General features: G+C 46.1%; 1 protein-coding gene and 1 pseudogene across 1 annotated transcript in view; one reads left to right on the top strand and one right to left on the bottom strand.

The window, feature by feature from the left end:
- LOC137358663 (aryl hydrocarbon receptor-like) overlaps window positions 1-14,473 on the top strand; it is a 43,605-nt gene that overhangs the window by 11,063 nt on the left and 18,069 nt on the right. Inside the window, exons 4-7 of the mRNA XM_068024809.1 lie at window positions 296-385; window positions 2,415-2,538; window positions 7,178-7,293; window positions 12,236-12,438. Of these exons, the coding sequence (XP_067880910.1) occupies window positions 296-385; window positions 2,415-2,538; window positions 7,178-7,293; window positions 12,236-12,438 (533 nt within the window). The remainder of the gene's footprint in view (window positions 1-295; window positions 386-2,414; window positions 2,539-7,177; window positions 7,294-12,235; window positions 12,439-14,473) is intronic.
- On the bottom strand, window positions 8,547-8,665 carry LOC137358746 (5S ribosomal RNA; annotated as a pseudogene).

Genomic DNA, 14,473 nt, shown 5'->3' with positions numbered 1-14,473 from the left:
TCATGCTTGGATATGGATAACTCTGGGTGTTATTTTTAACTTCCCCCTTCCAAATGTGGGGACCTTTCATGTCAATTGTAATGCCCTCATCACCGCCTTAGCTGAGATCACCTAACAATCAACACAAATAAGGGATCAAATTTGGGACCTTTGTAGTTTGCACGACTTAGTACCTCGCTGCATAGTCCAGCACCTACTGCCCCAAGGCAGAAGCCATATTTAGGTAGAGTTTTTATATATGTTAAAAATGTGATACCATCGGCACAGTGTAATTTGGCCTTTCTGGTATACGCAGGCACTGGACGGGTTTGTGGTGGTTATAACTGCTGAAGGCGACTTCTTTTACACATCTCGAACAATTCAGGATTATCTGGGCTTCCATCAGGTCAGTTTATTGAGCTTATTACTTAATGAAGACTCCACCATAGAAACTGCAAAGTTCATTAACAATAAATGAGCTTTCTCGGGGAACGTATCTCCTGCTTGAATGAATGACTTTTATCAGCAAAATGTGAGAGGCTACCCTTAAGATGAGAATATCCATAACCTGAGGCTACTGAGTGTATCCAAAGAATTTGGAAGACTCCTGCCTCTACCTTAGCAGCTAAATCTTAAAAGCTACCATCTCCAGGCTTGTTCACAGTGTATAGCCAGATCTGAGCCAGCACAATGGAGAAGCTCTTTTGTCTGAGGACCATGACAGACATGCAGTTAGTATACCTTCCCAGCAGCTCTGATAGGCTTCAATCTCCAGGCACCATCTGCAGATTGTAGTCAGTTATCCCTTGCTAGCATATCTGACAAACTGCCCCTTCCAGTCATCCTTGATATGCAACCTGCATTCAGTGATTTTCACTGACCAACTGATGAGCTATAGTGTGTTTATTGTGTGGGGTGTTTGTGTTATTAACATTTGTGCATATCAAGGTGAGGGATGTCAGTGTTGGAGAACTTTTCCACTTCTGTCCGTCATTGACAGCATAAAACACTCCCAGGTCAGGTACAGTATTGCCCAGATACAAAGCAAAACTTCTCATATTCTATGCCCAGAATTTTAACATAAAACCATGTTCTCTCTTCGCAGCAGTTCCTGTAAGTGGACCTTATTCCCCATGATCCAGAAACTACTTTTTCCTGTAATCTGCCTTTGCAGAGTTGCATAACCCAAGGATCAATAATTACTCCACTTGCAATAGCGTTCACTGAATTTCACATTGTTTTGTACTACATTACCAGTCTCATTTCAAAATTTCAGATATTGAATTCAGCTCAGATTTTACTTGCTAAAGCAATTAACATTCACTTACAACTAAGTAGAAATGCAAAGTCCAAAAGTTCATTAAAATTCTATAAAGTACAAAATAGAACATTAATCTCACATGAAAACTTCATAATTACCACTCAAATGAACGTCTTTGGGTATTGATACTTATTGGAAAAAAAGTCCAGCTGTCAAATTTTGTCAGTTTCCATCATCCTGTAACCCTCCCACTATTGGTGTATCATTCTGAATTGTAACGTGTACAACAAAAGTCACACACAAGTGCTTCAATTTACCCAATATCAGAATGTGGAAGATAATACCAAACTGAAACCTCCCCCTTCTTTTAGCTTCTTTTGGAGTCAGGTTTTCAGATGAACTTAATATTATATTCAAATGCTACAACTAATAATGTCAGTACGTAATATGTATCACATGAGAGTGGAGCTTGACAGAATTAACACAATTATGTCAGCAACAAACTACATTTGTGTCTGCAACTTCCGTTAACAGGTTTACAGACAAGTGCTTCTGTTGGCTAAGGTGCAACTAAGCATGGTCAGTTAGCACGTAATAAGATTATCCAATTGGAAGGAAATATGATTAATATTGATGCAGCAATTTAAATCGAGGGAAATAAATAAAATATCCCATCTGCTACTTAATGAAAATGGAAAGGAAAAATTCCCAAATTATGGACTCTCGATATTTATCCACTATAAAGTGTCAGTTTGGCTGAGTTTGTAGCAGTCTAGTGTCTTGAGTTAGAAGGTTGTGAGATCAATGTAGCATTATTCAAAGAGCAGGGGAGTTCTCCTGGTGTACTGGCTAGCATTTATTTCTTGACGAGCACCACTAAACAGATCAACTAGTCATTTATCTAATTGCTATTTGTGGAACCTTGACTACCGTGTTCCCTGTGTAAAAACAGTGACTACGTCTCAAAAGTAATTCATTGTTTGTGAAGCGCTTTGGGACATCCTAAGGACATGAAAGGCGCCATGTAAATGTAAGGCCATTCTTTTTCCTTTACCTAAGGTAAAACTAATTGGCCAGCAATTTCCTGGTTGATTTCCTTTTTCTTGAACAGTAGTGTGTCATTTGCCACACTGTGTTCCCTTTGTAAATAATGAGTTTTCCTCCTCCATTTCAGTCTGATGTCCTGCACCAACCCGTGTTTGAGTTTATACACACGGAGGATCGTCACGAGTTTCATCGCCAGCTCCACTGGGCATGGAATCCAACGTCAGTACCCCAAAGTGACCCCTTGGGACAGGGTAAGAACAATAATGTTGCTCTGGAGTCGCACAGTCAGGGTAAGGTAACCATTAGAGATGTTTGTTTCTCTTGGACCAGATGTCAACTTGGGTCTGTCACACATGAAGTACTTTCATGTTTATTAAGGGAGCCCTGTGGAGTGGTGCTGAAATGGAAAGCTGCAATTCTCCACTGTTTGTTTTACCTGGTGAAGCCCCTGCTAAGACCTGCAATTGATTTCCTCTGTATGGGGGAATTCGGCTCTGCACTTTTTCTTCTAAATAACGACTCTGGCAGCTCACAAGCCCCACCGAAAGTGGGTCTCCGCTGCAAAATCACCATCAAAGGCAGGCTTCTTTCTGTTGACAAGTGCAGCTGATGTCAGGTGAGCCAAGAAGAAAGCTGCACTGAGAATCTAGCGATCTCTGTCGCAAGAACTTGGACTCTCTTACTGTGCAGTGGATTGCAGTGTTTATAATGGGGATTCCCAGTGTGGAGCTGCAGTCACACTATCAAGCTGTCCAAGCAACCAATCATGTTAAAGAATTCTCATAGACAGCCAACCAGGAAATTGAATAATCAAATCACTTTTAAAAAGTTTTACAGAACGAAATTAAGATTGAGACATACCAAATGAGGTTCAGGTAGAAGCAGAAGTGTCATGGACAAACTCTTGAATTAATTATTTTAAAAATCTAGTAATCTATAATAATAATACTCAGTTTTTGTCTGTCCGGACTGTTTTGATTGGTCAGTTTAAGGAATGCATCTGTTGGTGGGTGTATTTTGTAGGCAGTGCCTGGTGCGTGTGAAGGCATGTGGGGCACGCAGAGGACTGGAGTGCACCAACAGTTGGTGGCGACGGGGTGGGAGGGGGGGGGGTGGGGTCGCTGGAGAAAAAAACAGCAGAAGGTGAGGGGGAGCCCAATAACAAAGTTACCCTGACTGGATAGTGAAGGATGGGGTGGGATTAATGGGAGGGAAGGAATGGAATGGGGGTGGTATGAGAGAGGTGGATGAGATTATGGGATTGGTTATATGTGGCAAAATGACCGGGACAATTATTTGATACAACTTAGTACTCAAAAGCTGTTCCTGCTGCTAAAAATGAAGATTCACAAGATTTGAATGAAAAGATTTTTTTTTTAAATGCCAGGTGAATGAAAAGAATACATCTTTTTGATGTATTCATTGATTCTATAGACAAAGGAGATGATAACAGTCTAAAGCCTCAAGAGTTTCTACACAATGGCCAGACTTTTACATGGAGGTAGTGGCCCCCACTCACTGGCTAGAAAGCCAGGGGCGAGCCAGCCTCCGCTGGGTCTGGAAGCCACGCTGCTATTTGTGTGGCTCAGGCACTTAAGTGCCTGTAGTTGTGACCTCCGCACTACTCCCCCACCCACCGAGGGCCTCAATTGGCCTAAGGGCAGGCGGGCCATCTGCAACCTTCCTCGCCACTGGTAAGATAGCAGCGGTGGTGGGTAGGCGATAGGCATGACACCCCCACCCCCGCATCCTACTAGATTTTACACCTCCCCCCGCTTCCCGGGGCATTAAATTCCGACCAATCTAACTCCAATGGGAATGCCACTGCTTAAACTTAAGACGCGTGGAAGGGGCAGTTAGAATGTTGCTACAAAAATTGACGTCGTCACTCCTGTATTAGGATGTCGATAACAGTGACTTGAGAGGCACCACAGGATGGTCGAATCGGGTTTGTGCCAGTGATTTCCCGCATGTGAAGTCCTCACCTCAGTTACACTTTCAAGAGGAGATGCCGAGGAAAGTCAGGTGCCTCTCCATGGGGAAGGCAAGAAAATTGAGAGGAGCATCCATCCCTGCCTGTGTTTGAGTGCAGATGGCTTCGGGTGCCAGTCAGAGGTTTGGACGGTCTGCCAACTCTCTCTCTCTCTCTCTCTAATGTGTTAGGCATTAGTCTCATTACTGCTTCTGGGATCTTGCTGTGTGCAAAACAGCTGCTGTATTTACTTATATAATAAGTATGGATTAAAATTGCGACAACGGTATTTTATGCCAGCACATTTGTTACAAATATATCGCAGTGTGATTGCAACACCAGGCAATTTTATTGCTCTCCCCCTCCACATTCTAATTGAAAGGAAGGAAGGACATAACAGGAAATGAGATTAAGCTGTTCTGCGATAGGATCGACTCGCGATGCGGAGCAGCGTTTGCAGGAGCAGAGGCAGACCCCTGAGAATCAGGGGCGCAGCAGTGGTGAACAAAGGACAGGAAGGCAATGGAGGCGATACCCTCAGCCGAGACGCCTTCCTCCTCCGGCAATTGCAAGTGCTGCAGCTCTTCATGGAGCCATTGGAAATCGGTGGATGGCTGTTACCGAATAAGGCTTATCCCTTGAAGAGTCGGCTAATGACATGGGTGCACAATGCTGCTGTGGAGGCTGAAATACCCTACAACTGATGCCACCTGAGCACTGGGGTCATCACTGAGCAGGCCATAAGCCTCATGAAGATGAGGTTCATGTGCTTTGACCAGTCAGGTTGCACCCTCCAGTACGCTCCCTCAGGGGTCTTGTAGTCTGCTGCGCTGTCCATAACATGGCCCTCCAGAGCCCTCCACAATCAACAGATGCTGCTTAAAATCATCAGATGACAGCTTATTCATTGAAACCTCATTGCACGGGGAGATTTCCAAGCATCCCCTGAAACTCGAGATGTTGAGATCTCTTCACCCTATCTATGTTGGACTCCTGTTTCTCCATGTGTAGTGTCCCTGTGGCTTGCCACTCTGGCCAGTTCAAGGGCCAGCTCCTCAAAATGCATTAATGATGCGAGCTGGGGCACACCGCTATCCAAACATGCCGTCTCACTCTCCTGGCGTCGTTCTCCCGTTTGGTCTGCGAGGTGAACAAAGTTGCAGTTCGGGCAGTTCCTCTCTCCCTCACCACTTGCAGCTTTTCATTCGCGTAAGATGTAGCAGTCGTCACTGTAGCCTGCTGTCCAAAAGCACTCGGGTTATGAACTATGCTTATAGGTCATCAATGCTGCGGTGCCCACATCTCTTCTTCTTTCTTTTCTTTTGGGCCTCCTTATCTCGAGAGACAATGGATACGCGCCTGGAGGTGGTCAGTGGTTTGTGAAGCAGCGCCTGGAGTGGCTATAAAGGCCAATTCTGGAGTGACAGGCTCTTCCACAGGTGCTGCAGAGAAATTTGTTTGTTGGGGCTGTTGCACAGTTGGCTCTCCCCTTGCGCCTCTGTCTTTTTTCCTGCCAACTACTAAGTCTCTTCGACTCGCCACAATTTAGCCCTGTCTTTATGACTGCCCGCCAGCTCTGGCGAATGCTGGCAACTGACTCCCACGACTTGTGATCAATGTCACACGATTTCATGTCGCGTTTGCAGACGTCTTTATAACGGAGACATGGACGGCCGGTGGGTCTGATACCAGTGGCGAGCTCACTGTACAATGTGTCTTTGGGGATCCTGCCATCTTCCATGCGGCTCACATGGCCAAGCCATCTCAAGCGCCGCTGACTCAGTAGTGTGTATAAGCTGGGGATGTTGGCCGCTTCAAGGACTTCTGTGTTGGAGATATAGTCCTGCCACCTGATGCCAAGTATTCTCCGAAGGCAGCGAAGATGGAATGAATTGAGACGTCGCTCTTGGCTGGCATACGTTGTCCAGGCCTCGCTGCCGTAGAGCAAGGTACTGAGGACACAGGCCTGATACACTCGGACTTTTGTGTTCCGTGTCAGTGCGCCATTTTCCCACACTCTCTTGGCCAGTCTGGACATAGCAGTGGAAGCCTTACCCATGCGCTTGTTGATTTCTGCATCTAGAGACAGGTTACTGGTGATAGTTGAGCCTAGGTAGGTGAACTCTTGAACCACTTCCAGAGCGTGGTCGCCAATATTGATGGATGGAGCATTTCTGACATCCTGCCCCATGATGTTCGTTTTCTTGAGGCTGATGGTCAGGAGAATTCTATGTGCCCTCAGGGTGCCCCTCCCTTTTGCATTCTGGTGACTGCTGACCAGGAGGCATGCCATCTGAGTCTATCTTTGGACTTGCCTTGCCACACCCAAGCAGGTCATTGAAACGTTTCCTGCACTGGGCCCAGTTCCACCTCATCACTGCTCTGCTGCTGACCATGTGAGCCACTTCCAGCCATGCCTTCTTGGTCAGCCTTGTAGGCTTTCTCATGCATCAGGTGAGGTAAAGGATGTTTCTCTGTGCTATCACCCTCTCCAGTAGCACCTCAAATGAGGTGTCAGAAAAACGGGAGGGGGGTGCCTGCACTGGCACGGGGGCCATCCCTACCCACTGCCCTCTGCTCAGCTCCTTCTTCCATTATTGAGACGAACAGCAACCACAGCAATGGTTGCCTTTTATTGGGCCCACTGCTTCCTGCTTCCTATGACCCACCTCCTTCCCAGCCCCACTGCTGCTAATTGGATGGCGAACGCGACCCTGGGCCAATTAAGTTGATTTTGAATTGAAATAGCAATGCGTGTCAATGTGGTGCGGAGTCGGGACCCGGAAATGAAAGCGGCTGCGGGGTCCCAACTCCAGAATGTAAATCCCGCCCACAGTGTCTGTACGCACACGCACAAAGATATATCTAAAATGTTTTCTTAGCTATTTATCAACCTGTATCACATCTCTGTCCCCCAGGAGAAAGTTGGCCCACTGACAGTCCAGAACAGCTCCCACTGGAAAACTGGTCTTTTAAGGAGCGAAATTTTGTCTGCAGATTTCGCTGTCTGTTGGACAACTCTGCTGGATTCCAGGTAATTTTCTGATCAATGTTAATAGAGGCTAAAAGGAGGGATTAACCCTTGCCTTCAAGATCTACCTGAATCAGACTCGACCTTTCCAACCTAAAGCCCTTCTTTATAAATGGCCTAAATATGAAATGAGACAGAATGAGAGGGAGGTAAATGTAATTGCAAAAAATATAAGGGATGCATATATGAATGAATACACTGTCTACTCTTCATAAAAGCTTAAAACTGGAATATGCAGCATACAGACATTTGTAAAAGAGTCATGTACTATTCATGTTGCTACTGAGGTACTCAACCAAACAGACATCAGTTTCTCCATAACCGACACAGTTCATATGAACATACGAATTAAGAGCACAAGTAGGCCATTCGGCCCCTCTAGCCTGCCCCGCCATTCAATAAGATCATGGCTGATCTGCTTGTCTTGAATTCCACGCTTCCATCTACCCCAATAACCTTTGATTCCCTTGCCTAACAAGAATCTATCTTCCTCCGCCTTAAGATTATTCAATGACCCCGCCTCCACCACCTTTTGAGGCAGAGGGTTCCTAAGTCACACAAACCTCTGAGAGAAAAAAATTCTCCTCATCTCTGTCCTAAAAGGACGACCCCTAATTTTAAAACAGTGCCCCCTAGTTCTGGACTCACCCACAAGAGGAAACATCCTCTCCACATCCACCTTGTCAAGACCGTTCAGGATCTTATAACCTTCAATCAAGTCTCCCCTCACTCTTCTAAACTCCAGTGAAAACACTCATTCCAGGTATCAATCTAGTAAACCTCCTCTGAACCGCCTCCAACACATTTACATCCTTCCTTTAATAAGGAGACCAAAACTGCACACAGTATTCGAGATGTAGTCTCACCAATGCCCTGTATAACTGAAGCATAACATTCTTACTTTTATTTTCAATTCCTCTTGTAATAAAGGATAGCATTCCATTAGCCTTCTTTATTTATTTTTTTTATTTAGAGATACAGCACTGAAACAGGCCCTTCGGTGTGCCGACCAACAACCACCCATTTACACTAACCCTACACTAATCCCATATTCCCTACCTACCTACACTAGGGGCAATTTATAATGGCCAATTTACCTATCACCTGCAAATCTTTGGCAGTGGGAGGAAACCTGAGCACCCGGCGAAAACTCACGCAGACACAGGGAGAACTTGCAAACTCCACACAGGCAGTACCCAGAATCAAACCCGGGTCCCTGGAGCTGTGAGGCTGCGGTGCTAACCACTGTGCCGCCCAGCCTACTGCATCTGGTATTCCTAGGCAGTCTCCCATCCAAGTACTAACCAGGCCTGAGTCTGCTTAGCTTTCCAGATCAGACGAGATCGGGCGTTTTCAGACTAGTATGGCTTATTACTTGCTGTACCTGCGTACTAACTTTTTGTGACTCGTGCACTAGAATCCCTAGAGCCCTCTGCACCTGGAATTCTGCAGTCGTTCTCTGTTTAAGTAATATTCTGCTTTTTTATTCTTCCTGCCAAAGTGAACAACTTCACATTTTCCCACATTATACTCCATCTGCCAGATTTTTGCCCACTCACTCAACCTATCTATATTGGTCTGCAACCTCCCTATGTCCTCTTCACAACATATTTTCCGACCTATCTTTGTGTCATCTGCAAATTTAGCTACCATGCCATTGCTCCCCTCATCTAAGTCATGCGTTGGGCAGGGTGAAGGATGTTTCTCCATGCTGTCATCCCCTCCAGCAGCACCTCAAGTTCAGTCTACTGTTTGGAAGTTGCATGACCATTGCTTCTCCTTAGAAGTTTTACCCTTACCAATCTCCTCCCCTTACCATTCTTCGCCAATAACAAAGTCCCTTGTATTTGTTACATAAAATAGTGATGGTCAGGGAGAATGATGGGGAAATGTTGGTGGGGTTGTTTGGTAGAAGGTGGTTTGGTCAGCATTCCCACACATAGCTAAAGCATTTGTACCTCAGGACAGGAAGGGCAAAACTTGGGCTGAGAAAACGACTGGGAAGCATTTGTGCTACAGCATACTCAGCTGTGTGACTTTCACCAGTGCCCCTTGTCATGGGGCCCTCATTGTAAGACACAGAGGGTTGACACTGTTCCCGGCACCTCCTTGTAAAGCTCCCTCCAAAAGTGACAAAGGCCTCAAATGTTGAACAACCATGACTCACTGGCTCTTTACAATTACATTTTTTGTAGTTAGACAGAAGTAACTTCCCTTACACTGTATTCCTCCTGTTCTAATATTATCTTCACATCTTGAGTTGGCTGCACAAAAGAAAACTCCCCTTATATCAACAGACTAAGCAGAATATAATTCCATGGGATTGTTCTGGATTTTTGTACTGTCAGACGACACTGGCAGAACCCAATTACTCTATAAGACACCCTTGCAGTATTAAGTGAAAGTTACTCTTTGGAAGTTAACTGTGTCCATTACCATGCAGGATCCAAAGCAGAGGTGCCTCATTCCGCCAACACCAAGACTAGTGAGGCAGAACTGACAGAACAAGACAGCCACTGAATTATACATCTCCTGCAGTTACTTTAAAATGGATTCACAAACCAGCTGATGAAATATTAACAACCTTGAAGCCTGGTTAACAGCTTGGAGATTTTATCTCCTCCGTTTCAAAAACAGTGTGGCTTTTTAAAAGGATTTCAGCTGTTCTTAGCAGCTCAAGGATACACACGATAGAACAAAGGGAGAATATAACAGCAGCAAGAAAAGCGGTTTGGTAATTTATTAGTAAAGCTTGTCCTCAACTTGCATTGTGAAAATTCTATGAAATGTAGGGAAGACAATAAGCCGCAGTGCTGAATGTTGTGTGGGTTGGCCTCAGTATCGTAGTCTTCTGTAAATGTGTTCTTTCCCCTCTCTCCAACTTTTGCTAGAGTACAGTTCCAGAGGCTATGGTTGCTCTCCAGTACATGACTGGCCATTCTTCATTGGCAGTGACCATCAGCCAACTGTTTGGCCACGTGAAGGGCAGCACAGTTGATGAACCCACTCTTGTGCTTGCCTAACAAGTGTACACTTTCCAATAGGAGTCAATGGATAGTGAACAGGCATCGTCATTGATTTCCCCCATTGCCAGCCCACCCTTTTCCTGCTATGGGGTACTGAGGACAACTATAGCATCCCTACTTCCACCCTTGCTGTAATCAGATAATTGTGCAGAGACGAGAGATTGAACCTGGTCTGTCTGGTTCATGACTGCATTGGACAGCCCACTCAGCCACCTGGGCAGCTCTCCTTGTTATTTCCTGTGCAGCCACGCAATAGGGTTGAGGCAGCCTGCTGAAGTTTCGGCATTCAATTTTGATTCACTTCCGTGCACTTGACAGACCTCAGTCTGAATTAGACACTTGAAATATAGAGCAATCGACCTTAAAATTACAAATCAAAACTGAACCTGCAGCAATGCAGGAGTCCGTGCATTCACAGCTCAGTTACTCAGCACTGAATGGATGAGATAGAATCTATATTTTAATCTCCATGTAAATCCTGACACCTGCCATATCAATATCCTATCAATTAAGTTGTGTTGGGACAGTTAAAATATATATTCAAATGTAATATATGCACACCCACTCATCAAGTAACACTTCTCATTGTTAAAATTATTGGAATGGAGATCCCAGCTTAGAAGATAGACCCACTTGCAATCTTGGGAACTCCCTGGAGTGGATAATATTGACTGCTATTGGTTTTTCTAGGAATTATCTGAAAGGGCATTATGGCCCATTTAAGTGAATAAATTGAATATATTTCAATATCTGATGATGATAAAAATCTGTACTCATGTGAGTGAACAGAAACTGAATAGGAACTCTCCCTGACCCCTTGGGGTTTGACTAAAAGCAGGCAACCAGAGAAATGTCTACCTGTTCTCACCTAAATAGCACTATCGTCATTTTTCATGAAATGCCTGCCCTAGATCTCAGGAGAATGTTTCCGTTGTGCATCTTTCACACTATGCTGTGTGCTGTTTCCTCTTCTGACACAAAAACCTACTGATTCCTCCTCCAGACAAAACTGATTATCAATGACATTTTACCACCGGTCCGTCTGATGGGTGCACACATCAGGCAGAGACCAGTCTGGACATGGGTGGTTAGGTCAGGTTCTTAAGCTACCCACGGCTGTGGTAGGCACAGTGTTTGAGACCAAGATGGGCGGAGATGTGTCGTGTTATTCCCCCATCTCTTTGCACATGCTGTGAATTTTAATAAAGCTCTGGTCAGACCCCAACTGGAGTATTGCATCCAGTTCTGGTCATCACACCTTAGGAAGGATGTGAGGGTCCTTGAGAGGGTGCAGAGGCGATTTACCAGAATGGTTCCAGGGATGAGGGATTTTAGTTACAAGGTTAGGTTGGAAAAGCTGGGTTTGTTCTCCTTAGAACAAAGGAAGTTGAGGGAGGATTTAATAGCAGTGTAAAAGATTATGTCAGGCTTAGATAAGTTAGACCAGGAAAAACTGTTCCCATTAACTAACAGTACATGGACTAAGGGGGCACAGATTGAAAGTTCTGGGCAAAAGATGCAGGGGGAATATGAGGAAGCACTTTATTACACAGCAGGTGGTAATGACCTGGAATTCACTGCCCACAAGGGTGGTGGAAGCGGAGACGATCAATGACTTTAAGAGGAAGTCGGATGGTCATTTGAGAGAAATAGACTTGCAGGACGACAGGGATCGAGCCGGGGAGTGGGACTGACTGCATAGCTCCGTGGACAGCCAGCATGAACTCGATGGGCCAAATGGCCTCCTTCTGTGCCATAAGTGACGTAATGAATATCGGGCTAATGGAGTTTGAATTGGAATTTTTAAAACTAATTTTTGTGTATACCAGAATATATACATGCAATTTAAAATTGCAATCACCTGCTGGAATAGTGTGCTCACATAATTGAAAGGCCTGAGTATAATTGTGTCTGAACAGGTCCTAAATATCCAGGGCAGATTGAAGTTTCTTCATGGACGGAGCAGAATCACTGAAGATGGCTCCCTGGTACCAGCACAGTTCGCTCTGTTTGCTATAGCATCACCACTCCAAACTCCTTCCATCTTGGAAATCCGAACTAAGAGCATGATCTTCAGAACCAAGCACAAGCTGGACTTCACCCCTATGTCTTGCGATGCGAAGTAAGTATCAAATATCGCAATGAGACACTCAAACTATTGGGTCCAAGGTTTCCCAAGAGATGTTGCAGCAAACCAGCTTTGCATTCATTTGCAGGCCTATAGTAGGTGCATTAGGTTTCTTTTTTAACTAATCTACTTAATTTTTCATAAAATGTATTTCTTTTCCTCCTGAATTCCCAAGTCTCTCACATTTTCCCACTGAAATGATGAGTTGCAAATTTGCTCCCCGTTCTACCAGTGCTTCTTCACAGCTGAGGTATAACTAGAAGATGGTCGAGTAGGCTATGGTTGCTGACGTCTCTTATATGGGAATGGCCGGTCTCCACTCAGTCCCTCCTACGTCAGCATAGTTAATGTCAATAAACTGGCTGCATAGGGAACTGTGTGTGATTCTAGAGCTCTGGGCTATCCATAATGATTAAAATTAACCAGAGCTGAACCAGCAGTCAAATTCATTACAAAAATTCACACAAAAGCATGAATGAAGCAGAACATTGTTAGACTTCCACGCATTCCAATTCTTCAAAATAACAAAGCTTTCTAGAATCATAGGCAAGAACCCCAGATGATTCATTTTCAACTTCCTTAGTTCAGGGCACTCAGACTGAGCATTCGTCTGTCTCTCCTTCTCTCTCTTTTGTTTCTCCTTTCTCCCCATGTCTTCTCTCTCTCTCCATTCCCTCTCCCTCCCTCCCCTCTCTCTCTCCCTCCCTTCTCTCTCTCCATTCCCTCTTCCCCCTCCCTCTCTCTCTCTCTCTTCCCCCTCCCTTCTCTCTCTCTCTCTTCCCCCTCCTCTCTCTCTCTCTCTCTCTTCCCCCCTCCCCTCTCTCTCTCTCTTTCCCCCTCCCCTCTCTCTCTCTCTTTCCCCCTCCCCTCTCTCTCTCTCTTTCCCCCTCCCCTCTCTCTCTCTCTTTTCCCCCTCCCCTCTCTCTCTCTCTTTCCCCCTCCCCTCTCTCTCTCTCTTTCCCCCTCCCCTCTCTCTCTCTCTCTTTCCCCCTCCCCTCTCTCTCTCTCTCTCTTTCCCCCTCCCCTCTCTCTCTCTCTCTCTTTCCCCCTCCCCTCTCTCTCTCTCTCTCTCTTTCCCCCTCCCCTCTCTCTCTCTCTCTCTCTCTTTCCCCCTCCCCTCTCTCTCTCTCTCTCTCTCTTTCCCCCTCCCCTCTCTCTCTCTCTCTCTCTCTTTCCCCCTCCCCTCTCTCTCTCTCTCTCTCTTTCCCCCTCCCCTCTCTCTCTCTCTCTCTCTTTCCCCCTCCCCTCTCTCTCTCTCTCTCTCTTTCCCCCTCCCCTCTCTCTCTCTCTCTCTTTCCCCCTCCCCTCTCTCTCTCTCTCTCTCTCTCTCTCTTCCCCCTCCCCTCTCTCTCTCTCTCTCTTTCCCCCTCCTCTCTCTCTCTCTTTCCCCCTCCCCTTTCTCTCTCTCTCTCTCTTTCCTCCTCCCCTCTCTCTCTCTCTCTTTTTCCCCCTCCCCTCTCTCTCTCTCTCTCTCTCTCTCTCTCTTTCCCCCTCCCCTCTCTCTCTCTCTCTCTCTCTTTCCCCCTCCCCTCTCTCTCTCTCTCTCTCTCTCTTTCCCCCTCCCCTCTCTCTCTCTCTCTCTCTCTTTCCCCCTCCCCTCTCTCTCTCTCTCTCTTTCCCCCTCCCCTCTCTCTCTCTCTCTCTCTCTCTTTCCCCCTCCCCTCTCTCTCTCTCTCTCTCTCTCTCCCCCTCCCCTCTCTCTCTCTCTTTCCCCCTCCCCTCTCTCTCTCTCTCTCTCTCTCTTTCCCCCTCCCCTCTCTCTCTCTCTCTCTTTCCCCTCCCCTCTCTCTCTCTCTCTCTTTCCCCCTCCCCTCCCCTCTCTCTCTTTCCCCCTCCCCTCTCTCTCTCTCTCTCTTTCCCCCTGCCCTCTCTCTCTCTCTCTTTCCCCCTGCCCTCTCTCTCTCTCTCTCTCTCTTCCCCCCTCCCCTCTCTCTCTCTCTCTCTCTTTCCCCCTCCCCTCTCTCTCTCTCTTTCCCCCTCCCCTCTCTCTCTCTCTCTCTCTCTCTCTTTCCCCCTCCCCTCTCTCTCA

This window comes from Heterodontus francisci, chromosome X, assembly GCF_036365525.1.
Source record: "Heterodontus francisci isolate sHetFra1 chromosome X, sHetFra1.hap1, whole genome shotgun sequence".
Classification (NCBI taxonomy): domain Eukaryota; kingdom Metazoa; phylum Chordata; class Chondrichthyes; order Heterodontiformes; family Heterodontidae; genus Heterodontus; species Heterodontus francisci.
Note: the sequence above shows the minus strand (reverse complement) of the source record. Positions and strands in the feature narration are given on the sequence as shown.